Source organism: Corapipo altera, unplaced genomic scaffold (assembly GCF_003945725.1).
Source record: "Corapipo altera isolate COAL_440 unplaced genomic scaffold, ASM394572v1 65, whole genome shotgun sequence".
NCBI lineage: Eukaryota > Metazoa > Chordata > Aves > Passeriformes > Pipridae > Corapipo > Corapipo altera.
In genome coordinates, this window is record NW_020884891.1 from 11,601,539 (window position 1) to 11,619,672 (window position 18,134).

Here is an 18,134-nt window from a genome sequence, read left to right on the forward strand (position 1 = left end):
AATTTATCCTTATCATTTTGTACACAAAAATAATTTGTGATACACTGGTTGCTCACAATACAACATAGTTCTGTGAGATAAAGGAGAAAGCAGCTGCAGTCTGACAGTACAGTTTGGCAAGCAGTCTATTTACCAGTATAAATATTATATAAATATATAAATATCAGTATAAATACAGTAGTTAAATGTTTACTATTTATGGAATCACAGTAGATAAATACTTGTAAATGAATATACAACGTATACACAATTTATTAAATATCTGACCAATCTTTGTGTGTATTTAAAAATAAAGGTATCATTATCCTCGCCTTTAATATGCCATTTCTGCAACTCAGCCAGATACATCTTACCTGTTCATCTAAAAACTCAGATCAGGCATTGCAGTGTTTATGTAACTAACTTTGATCATTTGAGGTCCAAGTCAGACAGCATGACTACCAGTGTCTCATCAAAACTGGCATTCCCACAGAGCTATCATGCTTAGAAATAAACACACAGCATGCAGATTTTATGGTGGCAAATAATCTTATAAAAATGATGATGTGTAGTTTCAAGATAAGCTCAGGAAGTGAAGCAGCTGCTATGCAGAAACTGAACTACAGAGATTAAATATATCTCATCTTTTGTGGTGCACCAGGAGGTTTGGCTATTTTGGTTTTATTTTTTTCAAACTTTTTTAAAAACACTTTCAGCAACAGTTTTCTTTCAATTAGTTCAAGTTTGCAAATGCAACAGAGGATTAGGAACAGCAGCTGTTTGTTCCCTACCAAGTAAGCTGTCAGTCAGATGAGCTATCAGATTTTACTTAATGTTACTGATTCAAGTTGACCTGAACCCAACCTGTACTCAAACTGGAGACAAACAAGAATTAGCTGCTGGAAGTAAGCACAAAGGACAGTGCTGAGGCACTGAGGAACAGTTGTGAACAGACTTGTCCATCACCATCCCCACTGCTGTTGGGATGGTGATGGAGACCAATCCTGAAAACAGTAAGTACACTCCACTCCATCTTTTGGGCTGTATTTACCATCCATTTGTCTGAGAATGGTACAGCATGAAGAAAACAGAGGCATCTCTGCAAGTTCCTGTTTAGGATCAGCTCTAAGGATATGGTTCCACTACAGCTGAAGATCAATCACACGGAAATCTGACATAAAATATAAAAATACAGATAAAAATCAAGACAAGAAAGCTTTAGACCTTTGCTGTACAAGCATCAGTGCTGCTGAAAAAGCTGAAGATCAAGGATGCAGTTCCACAAGGGGGTCTGAGCAAAACTAACATTTAACATTACTAAAAACAGAACAATCCCCTCTTTTCTCTCCTGCCTGCTCCCTGTTCCACTCATATGCCCTCTCTTGCACTGTTTCTGATGCATAATGATTTCACAACAGGTCTCCTCAACTTATTAAAAGTGGCACAAGACTAACCAGAACATAGAATATTTTGTGCTGGATAACTGAGCTACACTGGCTTACTTAGTGATTAGACAAATATTGGTTTGGTATTAGAGGAATAATGAACCACATGGCTGGAAAGCAGAAAGAAGGAGACCAGAGAAAAGCAAGAGCTCAGCATTTGAGTAGCAGAGGGTCACCATCTTCATCTGGCTATCATGTGGAGCCCCAGCACGTTCTTTACAGAACATCTCCCTGACTGAGCTGGCTACATGGCCAGAGTACACCCAAAGGGAAAGGCAGGCACTGCACAGCCCATTCAGATACACTGCCACATTCAGACAGTGAAACCTTGTTCTAAACCAGCCACTGAGAAGGGCAGAGCCATCATTCCTCTTCATTCACATCCACCCATAGATGCCCTGACCCCACTCTCACACTGGTCTAACAAGACAGGAAATAACTTAGCGTAAAGCTTTTATTTTTATCTTTTTGTTTAACTTTAGTTCCTTTCAGTTCCCTATCTGGCTCATCATGCAGCCTCAAATTCATGCAAGAAAAACCACAGCAGGGATGAAAAAACAGGGAGAAATGCCCACTTTTGGCAGGATCAATTTAAACTGCTTGTCAAAACAGAGTGAATGAACACCTAAAGAATCACACCCTTGCTTACCTCGTGGTAAAGTTAAGGGCTCATCCACACTGTGCTATTAGAAAATAAACACAGGTGCAACTTCAGATGTCACACAGGAACACTTTATTTCCCTCCAAAGTAATCATAATTTCTAATGGGTATACCCTGCTTCAGACATAGCTGAGACAAAGTACAGCCATGCTCCACACTGTCACTATCTTCCCAGCTTTGGTGCCTTACTGAATCCAAAGGCAAAATTGCTACTGCCTCAACCAAGACTTTTGTTATTGAGTGCAACTTTTACTGGCAAGTTACACTCATGCAGGCAATATAAGGATGAGCTTTACTTGGTTCAATAGGTCCAGCAAATAAAGCAGGAAGTGGACTACTCCCCACATTAGTCACTGCCATCACTAGAGATGATCATCAGGTCTTTTTGGGTGACAAAACCTAATATAAGTCCACATTTCATCAACACATTATTCAAGCCCTAGAGTCGGACTGGACACCATAAAAAAAATAATTCCACAAGGCACTCAGTCCTAAATCAGTTACAACTTGATTTATCCATTTTCACTACATTCAAGTCCACAACTCCTCGATGTAAAGAAAAAAAATTCTTCACCATGAGCATGTGGATGAGACTGCCCAGAGACATGACAGAATCTACCTTGCAGGAAATATTCCAGAATTGGCTTGGATAACCTAATCTACAGTCCTACTTGAAACAGAAGCCAGGACCTAATGATATTTCTACATATAGCTTCCTCTTTTCCATCATACTTTCTAAGTCCATATATCCTGTCATGCATTCAATCATTCTCCATTGCAAGATACATAAAATGCCAGTAGAGTTGAGAGATATATTCACTGGATCTTCTTTGCGACCAGAACTGCTCACACTACACAAATGTAGAAATCTGTTTAAATTCTAAAGACCTATTAGTCAACACTACAAAATATGCTAAGCAAAAGCATTTATTTTTCCTCATGTTTTCATTTCACAGTTTGCATACAGAACACAACATTTCTGCAAAAAAGTTTTAAAGAATTAAATGTTTACAGGGTCTAGCCCATTGACTCACATGTATCTTTGTAAAAGGAAATAAGATTCTTGCTGCAGCCTCATATACTCAAACAATTCTCAGAACACAGTTCTTAAAAATTCAGAGCAGAACCCTCCAATATTTTGTGAATGGAGCTCTTATACAACTATCCTAAATAAAGGTACACCAATAAAGTGTAAACTAAGTATTACAAAGGACAAAATACAGCATTTACTAAAGAGATGTCAAATTATTCACACCAAGTACAATACACAGATTTTGTCAAAGAAATAGAAGATAATGGTTAGCTTGCATTATTGTCACTCAATTCCTTCCATAAGATGCTCTTTTAACCTGAAATAAATCTGTGTAAATTCATTACTGGATTAGCTGCCTGTTATATTTTTCATAAGTTTCTTCAATCACACAAGTGTTGTCTTACCATGTCTTTTTGTCCTGAAGTAAAACTCCTGGTGATCCACATTTATCATTGCTTTGGGGATTGTCTGATAGTTTAACATTTTCAAGAAATCAAGTAAGGCATGTACTATTATATTCCCTAATTAGAGAGGATCACTTGCAGTTTCTAAGCAATGAAATCTGTATGGAGCAGAGGTGCTCAGTAGTTTACCTGAAGTACAGCATATAGCATCCATAATTTTACAAAATATATAGATAGAACTGTTGTAAATATACAAAATGGAAACATTAATTTTTTTTAGTTTATGCTGACAGCAGATTCTACGGTTACTCTTTTTAAGCAGCTGTAATGTAGCCATTAGTAGGTCAAACAGTTAAAGTTAATTGGCAAGAACTCTGCATTAAGAGACAACTCAGTAGTATAAATGATGTAACTTACCAAGTTATGAGACTGGGGAAAAGCATATTTTGTGAGGACTTCAAATATATCTCTTCTACTGTGCCCTTCTTGTTTTAATGCAAACCGTAAATTCCTCATATCCTAAAACAAAGCCATTACCTTTTAGGTGAACCAAAGCAGAAAGATGCTTCTCTCTGTACAAATGCTATATTATACACTAAACATGATTTAGAATCTGCTTGCAACACACCTCAAACCCTTGTGAACGTTCAGTTTTATTTCTTATCCCATTAAATAGAATAGAGTTTAAGAGTTGTGCAAATAAAGCAGTACCACACTCTGTGTGCTGCAAACGCCACTTGGGCATGAAGCCATCAGAAAGGGCTGTATCTGATTCACTAAAAAGCCTCCCAAGCTATTGAATGTTTGCAGGATGGGAATTATGCTACGTTTTCAAAATGAAAATTTGTCAATATTCTGTGTAGAATACATCTCTGGTTGTTTTCTCACCACTAGTGTCAAAAATAAGCTCTCTGCACATTAACTGCTAAGAACCAAATGTGCAAACACACTCGATTAATGAGTCCAATAAAGGACCCTGAATTACCCACTGGGAACTCCCCTGTGACTGTATTTTTTTATGGCAACAATTTTTTGTGAAACTAACAAAATAGAAATGGTTGTTACACAAACTTCTCACTGGCTTTACAGCTTACAAAGGCCCTATTTGAGGTGTTCTTCAAACAGATTATTTTAAAAATTCCTTTTAGAACAAAGGAAATAATGAAGCAATGCAGGAATGGTCTCCTAAAGCAAGACTAGTCTGCAAAACCTCTTGTCAATCTTTTGATTCAAAATGCAAGACCAATCCTCCTTGCATGCAGAGAGGACAGTTACATAGTCCTTCATACAAAAGGTATTTCCCTGTCCAGTTCCAAAAAGCTCTTTTTAAATTCAGCTGTAAGGAACATTTACTTTTTCCTTCCTATAAATAGGCAAGCGATTAGAAAAGGAACCTCTAGATTTCACTTCCTATTTAATTACTGGAAAGTCTTACTTTACAGGTTATATCTAATCCATAAGAGTTTTCTCCTCTGCTGGAAGCTCCTCCCATTTTTTCAATCCTTGAAATTACGCCCAATGGAACGTTCAATACCACAACTGGATCCTGCAAGGAAAGTTTTAAGTAAGAAAAAGATTAATCTGAAAAGAAGACTCAAGCAAAATGTTCTTATGCATTCCAGAATAGAAAGCAGACATAAAATTCATACAGGAAGCAAAAGCATGTTTCTGCCTCTGAGTCTTCCCTCCCAACATATCACGAAGTCTGTACTGTCACTCTACAGCCTTGAGCATCATCCAATTTAACATGCAACAGAAACATTTCATGCCTAATACAGGATACAGAGAAAGTAGGTGGCAACCCCCTAAAAGATGCCTTCTGCTATATTCTATTGATTGCCTCTGCTTGCTAATACTGCTTTATTGATATACAGTATAAAGTAGAACTAAATTTAAAAAAAAATATATTACTAGTAGAGTTATCTACAACCACAAAGACCCCAGTTCAAAGGTCCCAAACCCTTTTTTTTTAAAAATCCCCAAACATATGAAACGGATCACAAGTGCATTTTATTCTCTTCCATCTTGCTGCTTATCAAACAACTACCACTCCCCCACCTACGAGGTTCTACTGATCAAAGTATTTTTCTTTTTCTTTTCACGGACAACCAAAGTCTTGGTTTACTGACAGTCATGTTAAGAACTATTGCACATCATTAGCTGCTGCCCTTGATCTATCATAGAATAAGTGTAAAGGGAACAGCTGTGAAGAAAGGTCCAACAGGCAAAATATAAGGTATCAGTTCAGTGTGACTAAACCAATTTTACCAGGCAAAAATTACCCTTTCACAACACATTGAACTTTGAAGAACTTCTGTTTTTATACAGATTTCTCAGTGGCACAAAGGCAATTACTGTTTAGCCATTACACATTTAAGATATGGTTACTACAAACATTATGGACCATTTCAAGCAAAAAGCCTCCCATGCAATTCCACAAGCATATGTGTGCCAAAACTAAAACAAATTAACTGGCCACAAAATAAATCAAAGGCAGTGGGGGTGAACGGAAGGGACTTTAAGCCAACCCATCCCATGGAAGTAATTGTGGCATATTACTCACATTTTCCACACTTCTTAGGTACAGCCTGTAGTTTGTGATGTACACTCTTCCTTTAACTGGGCCATTAAATGGACACATATAAATAACATCCTTGTCTGTAAGAAATGCAGCACTTCTTAAAGATTGTGAGAAGACAAAATGAGAGCTAAAGACAGCATCAGTTAAGTAGCAGTAAAATAAAAAGAGAGCTGTACTCATAAGAGCCACTCAGAGATGAATGAATTTAAAAAGTAATAAATTTGAGTTTTATCCACTAGAATTATTAAAAAAATATGAATGACTCATATAGTAAACTTGTCCAAATTAAGTGCACAGATTTCAGTAGCCTTCCCTGGTTACATCTGTGTTCTCTTTCTCAGCAGTACATGGGAGAGGGTGGGACACAGAACAGTGAGTCCTGCTATTACTGTACCAGTCTATTCACTATCCCAGAAGAAATACATTGTTGATGCCATTACATCTTTCTGTAAACAATTCTGCTTTGAAGTAGTAGTTCAAATTGTGAGGTGTTTAGGGAATTCAGCATGCTGAAGAGAAACATTACCTTTCAATTTGAGGAATCAAATCAGTGCCATCAGCAGTGTTTCAGCAAGGACAGTAACAAAACAAATACCAACACACACCACTCAAAAAGAAGATTTAAGTGAAGCAATGCAATCAGAATCATAGAATTGCTAAGGCTGGAAAAGACCTCTAAGACATCGAGTCTAGCCATGACATTAAAGACTTCCATCTACTTCTTCCTGTCCACTCATTTCTTTAGCCCAAGCTACTTATCTGTCTTCCACAACAAGCACCCTCCTTCCAGTGTGGTGCCCTGAAGCACAGACAGTTTTCATAAGGATCATATCATACATCCATCTTAGTCCCACACCCTCTCCCTCATGCCTTCCTCATGAAAAACAAAACTGCTTCCTCTGAATCACCACTTTGCTTTCACCTCAGCCAATCTTGTTTACAAACCTACCTAACAAATCCTCGGCAGGGGGGAGGAGAAGCTCCACAAATAAAAGACAGACCTCAACAAAAAGTCCACTTCAGGAAGATCCTCCATCAAGTAAGAAAATCGAACAAAATACTTTAATCTCCCTTATGGTACAACATCACTGTATGTAAAGGCCAGCAAGGGCAGAGTAGCCCTGTTCCTGTCCTATTGTGTCAAGGACACACAAGATAGTACTTAGGGAAGTCACAGTTTGGGCTCAGGTTCCACATTGCTGTACAAGGTATCAATACATGGTGGGTAGCTGTGGAATTCTGACTTTGGAAAGCTTGGAGGAGCTCTCATCACTAGACATGCAGGACTCAGTCTGTAAATACAGTTATGACACAACTTGGCTTGCAATTTCCTTCTATCAGAGGATCTGCTATAGGTGGAAATCAAGATTTTAAAGGCTGAAAAAGTCATTTGTGATATGTGATAAAAAGTCCCTCTCACAATTACTTCGAAAAATTCAGGACATTTCAGCATGACTTACTTTGGCCCCCAGCCCAAACCAGCCCAAACTACAAAACAATCCAGTAAGATACATGTATTTGCCAGAGTGCTGAACACACTGCATCAGGCAGCTCTAGAGTTTATACCTGTAACTCTGGTCTCTCCTGGTAGACGAGGTATTTCTTCATTTTGCTCCCAGTTAGTTCCATCTTTTAGAGTCTAGAGAAGAGAAGCACAACAGCACACCATATTTTATTTACAATTTCTTCAGGTTTCAGATTAAAAAAACCCCTTAAAAGTAATTCCTGCATTGGAAAGAACAGGTTTTGCCACAGTAGGAATTGACAGACTGAACCAAAACAGGAACATATCACTATCTTAAACTGCAGCTATTAAACATTTAAAGGTTGAACAGATCTGAAACAAACATGTTTTAGTCTTTCTCCTAAAAGAACAGTCAATTATATTTGCATTAAATTAGAATTAAATTTCTATACTGTAAGTTCTCTGCAGATTTTGTGCATTTAATTTTCCAAGTAGACCGGACTTGGAAGACCAAATCAACTGAAATTACTAAAGCAATGTACTCACAACTATCACACACAATCTACTCTTTTGTGACTTTCCTACGTTCAGTAGGTTCTGTTTTCTTGCACCCAGGTTACATTTTCTTCAGCTGCACAGCATCAAAAAGCAGAGGGGGATGACATTTAGATTGTTTTAATGTATTTTTCACTGCAGATGAACATTTTTAAACTGAGCCAAACAAACATAACAAGGTTTAACTTTGCAATTGCAATACAGAATCTTTCTAGGGCAAAAAGGACCAAAAAGTTTTAAGGATAAAAGTACATTAGAACTGATTTGAAGGAGGCTCTCATTAGCTGTGACAGCGAATACTTCACCCATCCATTCCAAAAGATATTTAAATCAACTCAGTTAACTGCATTAGAATTTTAGCAATAAAAATAAGTAGATACATTCAAGAGTTCATTTACTTACTCATTTTTCTAACCAAATATGCAAGACAACGATCTATGAGAACTCTGAGGTAAAAAAAATAAAAATATGAAGAAAGTTACACTCACCCTTTTACCTGAACTCTCCAAGGAGTTTGAATTATATTTAGGTGTTGACGATGAGGCCATACCAGGTATCTGACAAGTAAGCACAAATTGGAGACTTAAACTTCCTCCTGGACTACATACTATTTACAGGAGAGATTTTTAGATTTTGGAGGTCTACAGGCAGACATCAAGAACTTACAAGAATGTTTTGCAAGTTACTGGTAATTAAAAACACTACACAATGCCTCATAATTGAGGGTCACTATTTAAAAGCATCTAAATCTAACAAATTCATTACTAGCTTTGCAATTGGTTCTTATTATAAGAAATATTCTGACTCAAGCTCTAGACTGGAATTCAGTTGTTGGAATACTATTATTAGCTCAGTCAACAGACATTAGAGTACTTGTTTTAAGTGACTGGAAACACATATTATGAAATGCAACCTACCTGGAGTATTATTGCACAGCTCTTGAAGTCACAAGCATGTCCATACACTTAAGTGTTTCAAGTTTAAACAACAACAACAACAAAAAAAAACCCCAGCAGGAGTTCCACAGTACTTCTCAATTTAAAAACAATCCCCCATTTCCTAACTGGAGCTTCAGTCAGCACACCAGAAGAGGGAGTGTCCAGCCTTCTGGTCCAAACAACCTTCACGTACTTGAAGGAAAAGGATTTTATTTATTTTTTAAATGGCATTACTAAAAGAAAGAATCTCATGGCACAGGCTGCATCATCTTAATTTCCCAACAGCACACAAGGGGTCTCTAGAAGTAACACTGGGAAAACACTCATACTTCCCTTTCACTCCTCACACACCCTTCATCAACTGATCTGACATCCCGCAGCAATCTTGAAGAGGTTCTGTTTGTTTTGGGGGGGAAAGGCACTACAGACTACACAATCTTTGTTCCTATTCTATAAATGTAACATTGTAGTCTTAAATAAGCACTTTTTCTCCCCTCTCAACACCGGAAAGTTTGCCCAGATCTCTCTGCACCTTGACAAGTCAGCCCATGCTCCTGTGTAACAGGGGGCTGACAGTGACACTGCAACAGTCCCACACAAGTGACAGCGACAGATCCGACTGCAAGAGGCAAAGTGCTTTGACAGTCCCATAACAGCACAGGAACGTGTCTGTGCAGGATTAAAGTGGGAAACCACAACCTGAAGTTCTACAGGTTTGTTCCCCAAGCCTTCCATATCTCATAAAGAATACAGGAAACCCCACACTGTGTTTAGAGTTGTAATATTCAGTGATACAGCTTATCGGCAAAAAAATCAGAGCCCTCCACAAAAAAAAAATTTAACAAAGGAACACACATTAAGTTGAAAAAATGAAGAAAAACACTTTTGAATGCCACAGAGCCTGTGTGTCCCTTCCGGGTCTCCAGCTATCTCAGTTTTCTCCAAACACTGAAACAGTGGTCCTGAACTAATGTTAGTGCAATGTGAATAAGTTTAAATGAAAAGCTATTAGCAATCAAAATTAAATCACTGCCCTTTCAATCTGCCCTTTACAGAAATACTACTGCAACACTGGAGTCTAATGTTTTGACAATAAAATTTAAAGGGAAGATACTTTCACAGTTTTTCCTTCCTTGCAGTATCTTAAATACCACAAAACTTAAGGCAGATTTAACTTTTGCTATATTACTATGTTAACTTATGAACATCCAATATTTGTTCAGATGACTTCCCCTAATTGACAGAAATTTAAGGTTTCATAAAGGTAAAAGGCATATACTTAGAAGTCTGTTTTAAAAATTCTTCCACATGAAGTGGTTTTTATTTGTACTTTAAGTGAGAAGTGCCAGGTGAGACAGACAGAGGCACAGCAGCACCAGTTTTTCTATGTCAGCAGAGACTAAGTGGTTTTAACTGGAGCTCACATAAATTTAAATTAAGGCTGCACTAACCACTAGAGACAAGAGTGCACAAACAAGCCCTAGAAAAGTGACTTTTAGAAGGTGTGACAACCCTGAATAGATCTGCACTGCAAAATGGAAATTCTGACTGCAGCAGGTACTGGCACACCCGAGTTGGCTGCTCATTTTGCAACTACAGCTACTCCACCAGCAAAGCCACGGGAAGGACCTCAGCAGAGGTCACACGAGCCCACCCAGGCTCCTGGACACTCACCTGGGAGCCAAAGCACTGCCGAAGCTCTGCAGAACAAAAGCTCGTCTGGACGTTCCTTATCCCTCCCAATCGCGAGTTACTCCTGCTGCTCACCCAGGGAACAGCACCAAGTGTTTCAAAAGCCTTTCCGTTTCCTCCTTTGCTTTCTGTATTATTTCCTCCCCCTACTGCACACTCACCGAGCTTTGGCTGAACTGTAGAATTAAATGAGGTGAGTTGAGATTCGGAAATAATCCAGAATGCTGACTACAATTTACACTGAGATGTAGAAAAGTTGAAAGAAACAGCCACAGACCCTTTCCGGTTCTCAGAAAAATTTCTCTTTGAGGAACCTGACATCACAGAGGTCAGAGCTCCCCTCGATGCTGCCACCCCACCAGGCCACTTCAAGCAAACAAGGTGTGTGTGGCTCTTGCAGCAATTTGTGTTTCTGTGTATGCAAATTTACTCTGAGTAAAATTCCCCCAACTCTTCATGAGACTCATTTTTTTCAACATACTTCACAGTGAGAATGAATTCACTATCTGACTTCAATTTCTATAGAACACTTCATTATAGAACTACAACCAACTATTCTGTTTCATTTTCAACACTTTAATGATGCAAATTAGAGTTATTCAGAGCTAATCAAGTTGAATAAATATGTAATGAAGATAAGGTATTATCTGTCAGGGTATTTTTTAAATCCAAACATTTTCACTAAAATTAAGGCAGGTTATTTCATCAGTATATAAGCGGAAGGATTCTTCTAATGCTGCAAAAATTTTACTTTGAAATCCAATCACACCTAAAACCCCCAAATACTAATAAGCACATTTATAACCACCCACATTTCCAGAAGTAAACTATGGCCAAGTAACCCTAACCCCTCCTTTTGCACCATAAGGCAAAAGTCAGGCAGTGAAGACAGGGTGCAAGGAGGTTGCAGTCTCCATCCTCTGAGGTTTCTAAGACACAGCTGAATAGAGCTTTGACCAAGTGAGTCTGATCCTCCTTTGAGCAAGGGCTTGAACAAGGCCTCCTGAAGTCCCTTTCAACCTGGATTACATTATGCTTCTGTGACCTTCAGACAACAGACAAGATTAAGTTCTCATCAAAAGTACCCATCACACAAGGACAAACCCTTAAGGAAGTGGACTCCTCTATGTCAAGAGAAAATAAGTTTTCAGAAAGATGTAAAATGAACATGAAATATTTCCTTTTATAATATTATTTCTTTTTCTGTCAAATTGTAGAAGCAGCTTCTGGCAGCCTCTCAAAGTAATGCTGCCATGAACAATTTAAAAAACATACTCCACCATAGCCTTAAAATAGCTACAACTTTCTCATTATCACAGAGCAGCAGCAGTTCTTCCACACAAGGAAAAAATCTTGCAAGTAGTTTTCCACTGCAAACACGTTTTATTCCCCAATATCACCCATATGTACTTCTACACTTGCACAAAAATTGAAAACCATACAAAGCTCACGCTTGTCAGCAGCTGAACAGAAGTACAATTACTCTGCAAATTTAAAACAAATCAGACAACTTTGTTTATGAGATTCTGCAGTTACAAACAGTTGAACATTCTTCCCTGAATCTAGAATAGCAAGGAGACAAAGCAATTTTACTGGATTTAACTTGAACTAATAAACAGAGCTTTGTTAAAATTACCAGAACTTAATATAGTAACACTATCGAGAAATGTGGGCTCCAATGATCTTACAATAACAATTAAACTGCTTGGGATCTCTGTGTTCATTAAAGATTATATTTATACTTGTGCTTCCTAGGATTCATGGGAATGGAGGCACAATATTTGAAAGGGTAGGACACTGAGGGCCAGATTTTAAGAAGTCAATTCAAGGATCCTACTTTTTGTGAATAAATGCCAACAGACACAAGCATACATTCACACAAAAAACCTAAATAAGCTTTAAAACACATAAACAAGCTTTTGAAGGTTGAGACATTTGAAACAATCAGCTCCTCTTCCCTTAAGGTTCTTCACTGCCAACAGGTTAGAGAATGTGTGCAGTGCAACCTGGAAAGACCACCAAGACTCTTATTACGAAGTGTTAAGATTAACAACAGTCTGGTGAAACCAGTTCTCATTGTTTATGGCCTAAGAATAAATTAAAGCTCATTTGACATTTTACTCGTCCTTTTAAGGCTTCATCTTCACACCAGAGTCACAGTAAAAAAATTTTAACTATTGTCTGAGCCATGTTTCTATCAACCTAAAATCTTTACATGTATAAAGTAGTTTGCAACCAAACAACATAATCTGCATCTGCCAAAGGATTACTACCACAAACATCTGAACTCAAGTAAACTGCATCAACTAAATTGTGAGCACCACTTTCCAGATATTTAATATTTTACCTTCCATCATTGGATTAAAACTTCAAAAAAAAATCACTTTCAAATTCGTACCTATATCAATCATTTGGAGCAACAGCAATTTTGACAACCCTTAGTGAAAAATGGAAGTTTTTCACATTGTATAGTCTATAATGTTTAGTATGTTAATGTGGAAAGATTGAGGAAATTAAATTGCAAAATACCATCCATAGAAGAAATTTACAGAATACACTGAGAGGTAAATATGATGAAGAAACACTCGTGATTCATATTATTACAGTTGAAATTTTTGTGTGTATATATATATATATAAAATATACAGGCATCTAGATAAGCATGAGAATTATTTGCTTTTATAGGAGTCAGATTTATGCAAAAAATGAACAACAAAAAGTTCAACAGAACATCTTCTAGAATCATTTAGATTTCTGTCACAGATTCATAACCACAGCACACAAAGTTCTCACAATCCTGCTCCAGCTAATGGTTTGTGCAAGAATGAACAAAGCCTGTGCATCTCCCAGGTCTCTCCTAAATAGTTGCAAAACTTACTATGGCCTTTCATTTACTGACACAGTAATTCAGAAAATAAATGGAGCACTTCCAAAAATTACAACTGGACAATTATATGACACCCAAAAGCGATCAGTGCATGGGGTTAATCAATGAAGATCTCCAAGGCATCTGCCAGTCTAGACAAAAATGAAGTTATTTTCATAGCTAGACCAAATAAGCAATTATTTCAAACAGAAGAAAAACAGTATTACACTAGTAATACTGTGCATGAGTACAGGGATACAAAACCAAGTCTCAGTAAAAAACTACAGCAACGAAGGCAGTTTTCCAGACATCAGCTGTCCCAAACCAAACAGCACCAATCAACCAAAATAAAACACAGAGAGACCAAAGTGCCACAACCAGCTAACCAAGTCCATAGATATAAATACATCTCTTTCGAGCTCATTTAACCAGTTATATTTTAGCACAGAAGAACTATACTCAGAAACAAAAATAAGGCAGCAGAAGTCTACCAGGCTAAGGTAGATGCACTCCAGAATCCCTCATGTAGCCAGTTCTCTACTAGACTGTGAAGAGTAGCTGTACAACTCAACATGGACTGCTGAATTTGTTTGTGAAGAGTCAGAAAGGCTCCATCTCCCAGAAAAAGCATTCTCTTGTTCCCTAATGTGCCCTGCATTTGACAGGGTAAGTCATTGTCCCCAAAGGATTCAACATGAACAAATGCAAACAAACAACAGTTCACAACAGCCAAGTGACTGTTAATTCACCAAACAAATTAGAAGTGCACCAGTTGCCTGCCCACTCCTATTTCACACCCTGCTCACTATACCAGGGAGTTTTGAAGATTTAGCAGGAAGCCCCCACACTAACAAAAAGCAGTATCCTGACAATGGAATTCTACAAATGGCACCAAGCAGCAACAGCCTGGCAGAAAGTCTGGTCAATAAAAAAATCTCAGTACCACCAGATCCCTATGCACTTCTGTGTACACGTTCCTTAAGAAAAATTCTTGTAGCTTGTACGTTGGAGCCAGGTATTGAATAAATAATAGCTGGAGGGAGTAAAAAAAAAAATCCTCAACTCTGCCTTGATTGATATTTCTCCTGACTGCATTTGAAAGTTTTTCTTTTACTCTCTTAACTTCTCATGGAATTTAACTCCCACCCTATTTTCAAAGTAAATCACAACTTCCAACAAGACCTACCATAAAGGTTTGTAATGTTACTTTTTTCTAATTATCAACCCAACTGCTTCCTCCTTTCAAATTATCTTGAAAACATAGCTTAGGGTGATATCCCTAGCTTTTATCCTGGTAAGCTTTCTTGTAAGAGAGTTAAAAGTCCTCTCACAAAGACAGATGATACAGTAAGACACGTGGCACCATGGACACTAAATAACTTATCTGCTGATGGACTCTCATTTGTTAGATAATTTTCATGCTTTGTATCACCATTACAAAGAAAAGCAGCACCTGTTTCAGTGGTAATACATATAATTATTTGCTAAGGCCTGTTTTCCAGCAATTTTTGGAGGGTCTATTTCTTGCAATTTACAGTAACAATTATTTCTGTCCACTTGTACTCACCTACTGCTAATCTTGTATTTATTTTATGTGTATTACCTTTCTCTTGCCATGATTATCTTTTTTCCCAGACTGCTTCTTAATATTCAATCTGGTAGCTGAGTTCTTAAATGAAAGTTCAGTCTTGTGAGTGGATCAAAGAAAGCAGTGGTTTTCTCTCTAACAGTTAAACCCACCTAGATTAGGTGCCACGACAGAAGTGAGTGGGCTTTTTAAGGAACCATTTGTCAGATTACCTCTAGAATCAACATTACATCTGTAGGAAACCTCTGCCTGAAGGCTGATCCGTGGCTTTCTAAACCCACCCAGTCTATTTTCACTACTCTGCATCCCCTGCAGGGAATGCAGACCTCCCACATTGTCACAAGCTGATGCAGTTGACAGGAAAGCCTATGGGATAGCAAACACAGCTTCCAAGTTTTCTATTAAGAAAGCTTTCAGTTGTTCTCTGCTCATTCTTCTTGAAAGATATCCCCTTAGGCCACTGCAGTTCTATTGCTAAAGATTTAACTGATGATTCCACAAGAGAAATGGAAATTGTATCTGTTACACAGTGATATACTGTATTAAAAAAATGACAGTAACAGTTAAAATTGCATTCCCTACTCAGACCTTCCTCCAACTTTCCTTTGAGAACATGTACAACTAATGCATCAGACTCATCCTCTGTCATCTGCTGTTTATTCCTTCTTCCACTACATGAATACACATAATGCCACAGAGAAAGTACCATTCTGAGCTGGTCTGTGCTTAAAAAAGTAGATTAAATAGACTATGACCTAATAGACTATGATGAAGTCACCCACAAACCACTGTTTGCTTCCATGCCTAAGAAAGGGGAGACTGAGACTACCCTGACAAAGTCATTCATGAGGCAGCACCACACTTCTGGGTGTGCTCTCTTTCAACCAACAGGCAGAGAGAGTCTGATACTTCCCACACCTGCCTGTGTATGTTACACATTGAGGGGTCCAGTCACACCCCTGTTTCTGGCACGCAGCCTTTCCACTCACTACATGCAACAACACAGCCAAGATGTTGCACATTAATTAGATTTTGTTGAAAAACACACACCTCATCTTATACAAAGGTGTAATGCAGTCTACTTAGAGACACTTACCTTTTTGTTCTTTTGCTCAGAAGCCTCCAGACTTAACAGGTCATTTCAGTTGTATAAAACATAGATACACCTGCTTCAGTGAGATGAGAGGAAAACAGTGTGGTCATTCCTTCAACTTTCCAACAACTTTTGACTTTTGTGCTGTAGCTGGCCCCTGACAGGAATGGAACAGGTAGGAAAACATTGTTAGCACTGTCAGAAAATTTCAATTGATATTACTTTTATAAAACTTCAGAAAGGAAGCAAAACCCCAGAACAGTTCTATTAAAACATTCTGGAGAAAGGAAAGAAACAGTACTAGTTCTTTTTATGTTTTACCTTGTGTCAGGAGGGTTGACATCAAGTAATTGGAATTGAGAACATTTTCTTCTAAACCTATAAGATCTGGTTTTGAAATGTTTTAAAATCAGTCTTATGCAGACCTTTAACCATGCTTATGTTCCCCATACATATTTGGACATCTTGCTGCACACAGTCAAGCATTTCCTCTCTCAAGCCTTCCCAAAGAACACTGCCATTTGTTTCTTTCCCCAAATACATTCAGGAATGATTCTCATATGAAAGCTGCTACGCAACTTGGTCAAGGCAGAAGGAAGAGACCACGAAACAAAGCTTATTTCTAACCAATTCAAGGTCTTAGAGAAACTAGTATGTTGTCTCCTTTAAAAGAACACACACAATATTTACAGTTTTACAGATTTACAGTTACATCTCATTAAATCAGTCTTGCACTCTAAATTAAGTACTGTTAGTTAACACTGTAACTCTACCTACAGGAAAACATTAGCACCAGAGTTTGCTCAGCCTCAGTGATGCTATAAGCCTCTTTCTTCAGCAAATGCATCTTTTGCAAGTTTCCTTCTGACCAATCACAGAATGATAAACAAAAGTGCAAAAAGTGAAAATTCTGCATTTTATTGAAAACAGCTCTGTTACATCTCCTGTGACATCTGCCACACAATGAAGTCACATGCAGTGCCAGACGTTCCTGTGTTAAGGTTCATTACCAGTTTTGTTAATAACTCGACAGCCTAACTTTTTTTAACCACCTAAACCACAAATTAACATTAAAAAGAAAACTACGTCAGGAAGGAGTTTCTGGCTTTCTGTCACACTATTCCTGTACCATGACATACCTTGTCCTTCAAATCTGGCTAATGATAAACAAATGTATGCCCACTAGCAAGCAATGAGCACAATACTGCCCAGAACAGGTGCTGTGCCATAGAGCCAAGGTATTCTTTAAATATGCACAGTTTTGGTTAATGCTTATTGTGACAAGTCAATCTACAGGGCAACTACAAAACACTTAACATCTACACATTTTTAATACTGAATTTGCTGCTTTCTATAATAGCAATAAAAATGGAGGTTTCTGTGCAAAGAGCTAATGCCCTTATTATGCTCTTAATAAACATTCACCTGAAAAAACTCACACAGACAAACTAAACCAAACAAACCAAAACTCACCAACTACACAAAACAGAAAACATGCTTTTTGACTGCCACAGCACAAAACCCAGCAAGCAGAAACAGCCTGTCGTGTTCAAGAGTCATTTCTTGCTTTAAATCAACTAAAAAGTTTGCTCTGTGACAGAACGTTTCAGCTTTTCAGCCGTGAACACCAAAAGAAGTCACATGCCTCGAAAGAAATTTAAACCAGTCAGAAATGAACGCCACAGATGCTTGAAGGTCTGAAAGAGAACCAAGAGCACTCGGGGTATTTTCACGTCGCTGGGGAGGACTTCTTCTAGCAGGAAGGGCAGAAATCCTGCTCCCGGACTGATGCTGCACATCGGGGCGTGAGGCAGGAGAGGCCGGAGCTGAGAGG

General features: G+C 38.0%; 1 protein-coding gene across 4 annotated transcripts in view; it reads right to left on the minus strand.

Annotated features, from left to right (window-relative positions):
- The window catches only part of MTM1 (myotubularin 1), a 40,347-nt gene extending 22,233 nt beyond the window's left edge, over positions 1-18,114 (minus strand). For 2 of the 4 annotated variants that reach the window (XM_027645267.1, XM_027645268.1), the window contains exons 1-7: positions 17,774-18,114; positions 16,304-16,457; positions 8,612-8,680; positions 7,670-7,742; positions 6,086-6,180; positions 4,958-5,068; positions 3,940-4,041 (exon numbers count right to left, since the gene is read on the minus strand). In XM_027645267.1, the coding sequence (XP_027501068.1) occupies positions 3,940-4,041; positions 4,958-5,068; positions 6,086-6,180; positions 7,670-7,742; positions 8,612-8,671 (441 nt within the window). In that variant the 5' untranslated portion in view covers positions 8,672-8,680; positions 16,304-16,457; positions 17,774-18,114. Of the gene's footprint in view, positions 1-3,939; positions 4,042-4,957; positions 5,069-6,085; positions 6,181-7,669; positions 7,743-8,611; positions 8,681-10,735; positions 10,930-16,303; positions 16,458-17,773 lie in introns of all 4 variants that reach the window. The other 2 variants (XM_027645266.1, XM_027645265.1) reach the window with 2 other exon arrangements.
- Between the last annotated feature and the right edge of the window lie 20 nt (positions 18,115-18,134).